The 10,398-nt window shown below is 37.6% G+C and overlaps 1 protein-coding gene across 7 annotated transcripts in view; it reads right to left on the reverse strand.

Annotated features, from left to right (window-relative positions):
* LOC139114342 (centriolin-like) overlaps positions 1 to 10,398 on the reverse strand; it is a 67,085-nt gene that overhangs the window by 44,047 nt on the left and 12,640 nt on the right. For all 7 annotated transcript variants that reach the window (XM_070676004.1, XM_070676003.1, XM_070676006.1 and 4 more), the window contains exons 7-15: positions 10,267 to 10,392; positions 9,158 to 9,392; positions 8,399 to 8,508; positions 7,715 to 7,909; positions 3,388 to 3,541; positions 2,932 to 3,152; positions 1,861 to 2,040; positions 944 to 1,078; positions 274 to 534 (exon numbers count right to left, since the gene is read on the reverse strand). In XM_070676004.1, the coding sequence (XP_070532105.1) occupies positions 274 to 534; positions 944 to 1,078; positions 1,861 to 2,040; positions 2,932 to 3,152; positions 3,388 to 3,541; positions 7,715 to 7,909; positions 8,399 to 8,508; positions 9,158 to 9,392; positions 10,267 to 10,392 (1,617 nt within the window). The remainder of the gene's footprint in view (positions 1 to 273; positions 535 to 943; positions 1,079 to 1,860; positions 2,041 to 2,931; positions 3,153 to 3,387; positions 3,542 to 7,714; positions 7,910 to 8,398; positions 8,509 to 9,157; positions 9,393 to 10,266; positions 10,393 to 10,398) is intronic.

Raw genomic sequence — 10,398 nt, forward strand, 5'->3', positions numbered from 1 at the left:
CCATATTCCTAAAAGTGAACAACCTTACAAGTTCTTTGCAAACAAATTTTCACATGTTCATCACTTCTTTTGTAGTTCTTGCACAGACACTTAGGGTCTATTGTTTGGGATGCAAGGAAGTGGGTACAGTAAAGAAAAGTTGGAGATTTTCCTCATTCTGTCCGTGTTACATGCAGCTGGTCATATTTACTAGGAGATAAAAAAAGCACATATCACAGCAGTAATTGAAACAGCCATGTTAGGGTTACATTTGCACGGCAAATTTTAATCTACCTGTTCTTGTCTCTTCTTGGCCTGTTCTTTGTCTTTCATAGACTGCCGTAGCTTCTCTTGGAGTTGGCTCTGCAAGTCAGACAGTGTCTTCCCCAGGATGTCTCTGTCACTGTACGGCACAATGTCCCCGCCATCGTCCATGTGAACCGACATCTCATGCAACCTCTTCACGACGTCTTCCGGCCTCATGCTGTTGTTCATCACCTCGTCAATCTGGTCTTGCTGCTCTCGCAGGCGGTTTTTGAGGGATTCATTGGTTGCCTAGATAAATGACCAACATGATAAACAGAGTCATGATCATGGCAATGATAAGAATGATGTACAAAGTTTACCATCAAACAAAAGTTGCATGCTTACTGCAAAATGTCACAAGCGATTGCTGTGCTGAATAAAATGGCTATCCTGGATTTGATGTGACAATCAGAAAGCACATTTGGCCATACTTTTGTCAACTGTCGCAGTTTTGCTTCTATCCTTGAAAAGAGTTTATCTTCACTATCCTGGAGCCTCTCCATATAAGTGCACTATATTATACAAATGCATAGGTATGCTTAGGCATTGGTGCTGTGCATCACCCTCCACTCTGTGTAAGGCAATAGGCCGTGCCAAAGTCCTTGTGCATCCCTTGCGGTATTTTCGTGATAACCTTATAATGTACAGTATGGCTTACCTGTAGTGCTGCAACCTGCATTGCAAGGCGCCTTCCTTCTTCCTCCTTTTCAGTCATGACCTTGGCTTCACTCAGAGCAAGGTCAACTCTCTCCTGCTCTCGCATCAGCTGACTGTGCATGGCTTCTCTCTCAGCCTGAGATGACATGAATAAGAATTACTATACGTAAGAAAGGAAACACGTATGTGCAAGTGTTTCATCTCATAGGCTGTGGGATAGCGGGATTCTAGAAATTTGACAAGCTATGTTCTGTCTGTCAATCACTATGATGGGATGTCACCAAACCATGTCACATTTTGATTACTGTGGAATACGCTTGCTAGTGGACATTGACAAGCAGGAAACAATGCAACAAGTTCACTTGAAATAAGTCACAACCAAACCTGGATGATTTGATTTCTTGTACCACTTGTACACAGATAATGACAATTCTTTGAATTGAAACAGAAAAATCGCTTGTATGTAGTAGTAAGGATTATAAAACTCTAAAATTCTTTGTTAAATGCTGAGAGACAAAGCCAAATAAAAAAGTGTGTTTCAAGTACCCAACCTACCCTATTTAAAACCCTCTGACCCTCAACCCTTTTTTTGCCTTTTCAAAATCACACATGGTTTTGTAAAAATTTGCCCTTTTTTCATGGGTCACACCCAGATAAATAAGAAAATAGTTTTCAACTGCACCTACCCCATATCCTGAGGGAATGTTAGTTTATACTTCACCTCTTATTACGGCTGCTTTGAAAATGTGACCACTTGAAACATTTTGTGTACTATATTACTGGTAGCAATACAAATGTGTTAAATCTATGAAGTCACAAAACCTGATGAAACCACATTCAGGATTCTTGAACTGTTTCTACATTTCATATTTTCTTACCCATGTCATGATACCCAATATTCCCCCAAGTGTTACCTACCTGTGCTTTCCTCTGCTCTTCCTCCAGGGCAGCTCTGTACTTTTCTGCTTCTTCAGCGGCAGCTCTGAGTCTAGCCTCTGTATCGGGATCAAGACGTTTGCTCAGCTCTGTCTGGGATTGACGCAGTGCAGCGTTCTCAGTCTGAGCTTCAGAAAAGGATCTTTCTAAGTCGTTGATTTTCTGTAAAAAATAATTGCTTGCACTCTAGTTGAATTTCATTATATCATTTGCTCATGTTCTCGCTCACTGCGATTAAACTTCAAAATTAAAACTGTCACAAGCTTTCTATAAGATAAAGAGTATTTTTTCAACAACGAACTGCAGGATTTTCCAACATAACCTTTGGAATACTTTGATAAGTCACAAAGATACTGATGTAATATTTCCTAGGATTCTGAACTCTGAGATGACCTGTTTATACTGCTAATTCTCTTGTGATAACACCAAGAAATTTTGAAATCAAATATCTCAATTATCTTGCATTTTTCATCCTTTTATTTGCTTACAGAGAAAGCTGTAACTTTTAATGATATTTTTTCCGATTTTAATTAGATTTTAATGTCGACTACAGTTTCCTGTTCGATTCCCCTAGGCATGTTGAGATACACAGTACAGTAAAACCTGTTTAAAACCGAACCCTGAAGGGACTGAGAAACTTGTTCAGTTTGGAGAGGTGTTCGGTTTATAGAGGTCCTTTTACCCTAGAGTTCTATTGAAATGGGACTGGGAAAAGGTTCGGTTTGGACAGGTTTCCAGTTTAGACAGGTTCGGTTTTGACAGGTTTCACAATATTCAGCTTGTCAACTAAGTCTGTACAGGTGTAAATTGCATCATTATTGTTGACAAATGAATTCTGGTCCAGCCTAGAATTCAAATGCAAACAATAACAATGCATTCATAATGTGCAGGTGCTGTGTTGGCAAGCTAAATGGCCAGTTTTAACCTGTTTGGAAAGTACAAACAAGAACTTGCAATCAACATACAAAACAAATATCATTAGAAGTTAAGCTACTAGCCCTTTAATTTTCAAACTTTATATCAGTGAGTTGCATTTTCACAACTTGACCTCACCCGCTGCAGTTCTTTATTTTGTTCAGCTTCAAATCGTATCATGCTCCTCTCTGCTTCCAGGTCATGTAGCTGTGCCATCAATTGTTCCTTCTCCCTCCTCAGGTCTTCATAATCGTCTCTCTGTTTCAGCGCTTGCTGCTTGACATTGTTCAGGTACTCAGTCAGGCTCTCTACGATGCCTTCTAATTCTTCCTTCAGTTCCTCATTTGCAGCTGCTTTTCCTGGATTTTAGAGGAGAAAATAATTTATGATTGAGGGCAATCAATTTCACGCAATGCTTTGCTCAGGACTAATGTGTTGTTTGTTCAGTGTATTCAAACATGTCATATCATAGTTTCATGGGGGTTTTGTAAAAATTTGACAACACAAACTCTTACCGTTTTTTTTAGATGATGTGGTTGCATGCCATATCTACTGAGAAGCAGGAAAAAAGGCATAAGATAATAACTTTTTTACCTTCTTGGAGTTGTTGCTCCAGTTTTCTGATTTCAGCAGTTTCTTTTTCTATCCTGGCAAGCATCTCTTCAAGTTCCCTCTGTAAGGCTTCATACTGATCACTGGCAAGTCTTAACTGTTGTTTTCTGTTGGCTACTTGAGCTTTCACATTGGCCTATGATGAAAAGGAGATAATGAAAGTTTTGTGGATGAAGAGTCTCCCTGACATATTACAATGCAAGGATCTTTTGAAGTGTTTAATACTGAGACATTTCAATGTTGGCTGACCCACACCAGTCTAAACATGGCTTTCTGTGATTTGGCGATTTCTTTATCTTTCTCTATAAGAAAAATCCTGTGAATTTGTACAACAGCTGTGTAAATCTCACAACAATCGTCACCGTATCTTCCAGCACACTGCAGGATTTCAGTAACAAGCATAACAGCACTGTGAATCAGCTGGGGACATTTGAATTTATCGACATCAGGATATATATTCCTCAATAGTGAAATGCAGGAGAACGGTGAAACTACATTGATGTACAGGAAACTCATAATTAAATTTGACAATGGTACGGGAGACCATAGCATAACTATACTGGATTTGATCATGCACTGAGATTCTTTACTGTTGGTAGTGTCATGCAAACTCAGATCAGTTTTGCATGCTGGATATTTCTAAGGTGATTATGTCCAAAACATGTGATGGTTTCATCCATGGAACTTACATTAGTGGGAACTTAGGGGGTTTGGTTGCATGCATTTTTTCTTATGAGGTACATGTAGTATGCGCCCCGAAATTGAAGGACTTACATGTTTACTCAAACTTTCCAGAAGAGAACGTTCAAAAATTTCCTTTCCAAATTAGGCATAAAAATCAGGGCTTATGGCAAAATTTGGAACAAGAGAATCCAATATTTTGTAACACTTGAAATTCAACACGGCCGCCATCCCTGTGGGGATGGTTGCCATTCCTCTAAGGGGGAAACGAGTTTAACTTTGATTTTCACAAGTATAAACTGGTGAAAACATTATTTACTCCATGAACTTCACAATGAGCCCCACATGAGACAGAATAAAATGTATAGTACAAGTTTGAAGGTCCATATATTTGTCCTTAAGGAGCATTCTACCTCAACATTCAATGGTAATGAAATAAAAAAGTCATTCTTTAATTTATCATTGACTATGCAAAACCAAGATTAGGCCCTTTCATTGCCACATTGACTGTACATGGATCAAACCAATAACAGGGTTTGACTGGAAGTGAAAGAATTGTCATGTGAAATCATAACTGAGATCTGACAGACATCCTAATATGAAGGGACCTGTTGTCTCAATCAAATGTCATGATTAGAAAACATGGATATTATTATCTATGATATGATGACTTATTCCTTTCTTACGTAGGCCTAACATGCAATGCTGTAGTGGGCATGCGTTTTATGTTATGAACATGGCTTTCTTGATGTCTGATTTGAGTTTTAAGACAACTTTACCTGTAGCTGGGCCTGTAATTTGACAGAAATTGACAAAAATAATGTGAAAGAGATCAGACAAAAAGTCACAAGGAAAGTTTGGAAAGCGAAAGGCTAGTAACCAGTAACTAAAGAGCTAGTATCTATAACTTGTGATGAATTTTTCTTTAGTTTAGTTTTGTATTTCAACTGAAGCTTATATTGTTCAATTCCCAGCAACATATTCAGATACATATTATTCAGCTTGTCAACTCCATTGGTGTAAGTGTAAATTTAATTCTTAATGTTGATAAGCGAATTCTGGTCCGGACTAGAATTCAAATGTCCACAATAGCAGTGCATTTTACAAGTGTAGATGCTGTGTTGTTGGCGTATCATATACTTTGCCAAGTACAGCATGAACTTGCAGTTGACTTACAAAGCAAAACAAATAAAAAATTATCAAAAAGGTACAGCTACTGGCCCTTTAACAGAGTAAAAAGTTGCACTAAGAAAAACAAAAATATCAATAAGCTGTGAGAGGAAGAGGTAAAAATGAAAGTGAAAGCACGTGACTCAAACAGGAACAGAGGTTTACAAGTACACTCCAGATTTGACTTTTTGTTTGTCAGGTAGTGCATCTTTTTCATTTGAAAAGCAGCATTCAGTATCTCCATGGCAGTTGTTATTAACACTGGAGTTGATCTAAAATGGTAACCAAAACAATGCCAGCTGAAAAGTTTAGCTCTTTGTCTCAACAGTTGTGCTACATTCAAACATTCTGACATTTGTGTCATTTCATGATGAGCACAGTTCACCGATCTTGCCTCCTCAAGCATAACTCACTGTGGGCAAAACGGCCTCTATATTGTTCACTCAACATGTGACAATTTTTTGCCGCACATACGCTGAATGAGCGTAAAGAGAGCCAAATCAAGCTTCCGCGTAATGTTGAAAACTTCGCCGAATTTCCTAGCCGCACAGCTAAATATTCAGGAAAGAGATGCAGATTCCATTTCCTCATATGTTCCTCTGTCCATTATGATATTTCGGCAATAATTTCATGAAGGAATTCTTAAAATACCAAAGCAAAAATACTCTATGTAAAAATAGGCGAAAACACGCCAACAGCAAAAACGACCGTAAACTCTTCATTTCATAAAAATATGAGAGAAATTAAAAAAAAACGAAAACCATAGAGTTTTAGTTAACCTTCATGGGATGCTTATCTCAAATATTGTGAGAAATAACAGCGAAATGAAAAGTTGGTCCGGCAGGTTTTTTCAGATGTATTTTTCATTTTACGATGTGCCGAATAATCTCGATTCCCATAGAAAACAATGGCGTTTATGCGTGTCCGATCGACCGAACACATTGCAAACTTCTCGCCGGTTCAAATTTTTCAATTCTGAACCAATGATAATGAAAATTGGTACAATGATCCTCTGACTAATAAGCAAAAATCGTATTGTTTTAGATTTTTGAATTTCTTTGTTAAATTTTTTTTATTGCCATTCTATTTATTCTGATCACTGAAATATACTGTTGCCGTCAACAATATGGCGATCTGACGGCGTTTACATGTGCAGAACAAGGGTCTGAAATTGACGCAAATTAATCAGCAAGTGTCTCCTAAATTGTACAGATCAAATACCTGTCAGGTTGTTGTCTTTTATACAAAATTTGGGTGAATATGAACCATGAATATCGCAGTAAATTGGTAAAAATAACACGAAACGAAAGCGAACTGGTGTAGAGTCTCCACTGTGAGCGTGTAGTGAAGGTTATCGATCGATATTCTTTTGTTGCGAATTGTTACAATGTTGTGTTGCATACCCGCGGATCGCATGGCGCCAAACTTGTCCAAAGAGCGCCAAAATATGCTGAGACATAAAAGTATCACCAAAACTAAACAAATTGTCTTTGATGCAATTTGAGTGGACGAAAACAACCGATACGTTGATTTTATGATACATAAGTCAATATATACGGGCTGTCATGGAAAAATTCATTGCGTAACCTGAAATTACGAGCGACAGGCGAGCAGATTTCGATTGATATTTTATTGAAATGAAATTGATACAATGTTCGCTGTCATCACTAGCAACCAGCCCAAACCGCAGTCCGGCGGAGGCGCTGTACTGAACAATTTAGGGCCCTTTTTGCCCATAGTGACTGCTAACCTACAAGGTGAGGGCACAATATTGAAAATTGTCTACAATCAGCAAAATAGTTGCTAATTTCACATTTGCTCACAGCAGTAGGTTGAAATCTTGATTCAAAGTCGTGCCTATGGCACAACAGTGAGAGACAACTTGATGGTGTCTTTGGAATCTTTGCAACATACATGCAGAATGTAAGATGCAATTATCATTAACCAAGCACCTTCCTTTCTAAATCAGTTGTTAAACTCACATATACAGCATAGTATTTCATATTTCTGATCAAACACAGAGCCAATGATACTCACTTTTCAAATACGTTGATAACTATATTTGCAACTTTGAAGCTGAGAATTCTCTTCATCCTCATTGACATGACTTCAATATTGAACTTTGAGGGCACTCTCTATACTTATTCATGCAAAACTACTCTGTGAATTGTTAACTTGTCTCTTGAGGGCGCTCTTCATTACTATGAATATGACTACAGTACTTCATTACGGACAAATCTTTTAGATTTAACTCACCCGGTAGACAAAACATGCAGATATTGAGTTGTCAGGTAAAAAGAAATAAATACACTGCCATAAATGCCCTGGTATGTAAGAGGAGCAGTGAGATAAGGCAACAATATTATCCATGTCACAAACAACCAGGTAACAAATCCATGAACCATAATACTTGGCTAGTTCTCATTATGCTTCACAAAGCAATTTATTTTCTACTTACATATTGTGGATGATCTTCCCCGAGTCTTTCCATTTCAACCTGAAGGTCCTGGATTGCTTTCTCTTCTCTCTGCATGTATTGTTTTGTTGTCTGCATTTCACCCTCGATCTCCGCTGCCCTCACCCTGAGCTGGTTTACTGCCCTCATTTTCTTGGCCAGTCGGTTTCTGATCTGCTGCTTGTCCTCTTCTGTCAGCTGCTCAGGACATTTCAGAGAAATGAAATCAGTTATTATTTCTCTCCATTTTTGTGTTATGTGAGGAGTTTGATAGCTTTCTCTTTGCACAACTGTCCCAGAATGAGCTGGTTATCAATTAACACATCTTGAATAATCACAATAGCTTATTAATAATGTAGTGAATGTATTTAGAATTTCTGTTCCATGACTCTTAAGTAAGGTCAATGTGCATTTTGCCATTTAAAATATAAATGAGTTAAATAATACGTTCAAGTTTCAGTGAGTTTAGTCAACTGATTTTACAGTTATCGATCACTGATTTGCACTTGGACTGCCAAGCATTGCAAATATAGGGATGTAGCCAATACATGTACTGTGTACTGATGTTCTATGAGTAAAAAGGGCTGACACGCTCCTTTTACCATATATGGACATTATGCAAATTTATGGTGACCGAGTAATTATAAAGGATGAGAATAAGAATTGTTGAGAGAGGAAAACACATACCGGTCTCTGAGGGGTAGCACTGGCAATCCTTTGCAATTCCTGAGTTGCTTCAAGTAACTGATGTTCAGTGTTCTGAAGTTCATCTTGCAACTTACGAAGTTTGTCTTGAGCTGTAAAACAAAGAAATGTAATTATATATTCATATCAACATCACTGAAATGTTCAAATTATGCATTATTACATGTGTCGTCAACCCTTTTTTGTGGAACTTGATTTACTGTGACACATACCTAGAAATTGAACATTTAAAACTTTTTCTCATACTTTGCTCAAAGAAACTTCTAACTATTCTCTTTCGCAATCAAAATATTAAATTGGTGTCAGCATGCAAAAGTTGGGGAATATGAAGACAAATTACCTAACATTCACCAAAATTTGAAATTCAAATGACAACTATGCTGTTTGTTAACTCTATGGAGAAATCAAGTTTTTGATTTTCACAAAAAAAATTTCATTCACAAACGTGCATAGAAATCATGTGTATTTCCACATGTGTCTGTACACATGGGTTTGTATGTACTGCCATCCAGTGATCTCTTTGGTGTACAAAGTCTGTGGAACACATCGGGCCCTTATTATTCCTGAGCAGAACTATTAAATATTATTAAATACACACCTTTGAAAAGGGAGAGAATTTATATGAATATTCAATTAAGAAATGTCAATCGCAAACTTATGATTATCTTTCCACAGTGAAAGTCATTGCTGCAGTTAAATTTCTATGCATTGAAGATTTTGACAAAGCTTTACTGAACTTACCTTTTTCAATATTCTCCTCCTTATTAACCAGCTGTATGTCCAGTGCCTGATGGATTCTGTCCTTGACCTGGGCATTGACATTGGAGGTGTCAGGTTCATCGTAGGATAGTTTCTGTACTGTCACAGGCTGGGCTTTGCTCATGATGAACTTCTGTCCGGCAAATGAACTCTGTTTGTATCTAGCTTTGCCGAGGTATGGACTCTCTTCAGCTCCTCCACTTTCATCCTCCATTGCCTGTGGAAAAGTGTGTATCACATTAGATTATAAATATTCATCATTTAAAGAACCTATCAACATTCCTGTGGTGTAAATTAGTGACACAGAGTCCTTGAATACATAAACCAGTTGAAGTTGTTCATAATTACCAACCTAGGCTACTGTGTACTGAATCACAGCAATGGGGTTGCAACAGAGTTCAATCATTAATATGCAAAAATAGATATTTTTGATGAGACATTGGGAGAATCAATGCTTCTTACCAAGATGTTGTAAATAGAATTTTAACAGACCTAAAATTGCCATCATGATGTATCATTTAAATACTGTTCCTTGATCAGTTCAGAAAAGGACTTAGCCTAGACGGAAATTAGAATGAGCTTTGACAGTTGACGCTGAATTCTGAGTTGTAAAAGATAGCTTACTGCAAATTTCATGATTTAAGAGGCTTTTCATCAATTTTCCAGAAGTGATTGTGATCTAATATATAATTTTTGGGAATGATTGCATGGTTAACATATCTTGGGAGGCAACTGATGTTGCAGAAATATCTTCTTGACAATTCAAAATTTACAGCTACTTACAGATGGCTGGTTAGTTTTCTAGAAGATTCCATCAGTAACTTTCAACTTTTGATGTTGTACATTTGAAACCAAGGCACCAGCCCTGTTGGACTTTTTGACAATTTTAGTGTCATTTTTCAACAATTGCGCAATGTCTGGGTGCTGATGTAGACCACTGAGCTTGGACTTTTGAACATGCTTTTCTGCCCTACTTTCATGATTATGAAATCAATGAGTGTTTAAAGTCTTATCCATCCACTGGATCAGAGAATACTTGTACACTGGTGACTCTTTACAGTGCCTGAACCCATGATTAGCCTTTGACATACCTGTGCATAGGCTGGAAATTGTCCCAGAGAATCAAACTTGGCATCAATCTTGTAGAAGGCTAATTCTTGTTCCAGTTTGTAATGCTTCTCACAGGCTCTGTTTAGTTCCACTGTCTTCCTCTTCAGCTGTTG

This window comes from Ptychodera flava, chromosome 16 (assembly GCF_041260155.1).
Source record: "Ptychodera flava strain L36383 chromosome 16, AS_Pfla_20210202, whole genome shotgun sequence".
Taxonomy (NCBI): domain Eukaryota; kingdom Metazoa; phylum Hemichordata; class Enteropneusta; family Ptychoderidae; genus Ptychodera; species Ptychodera flava.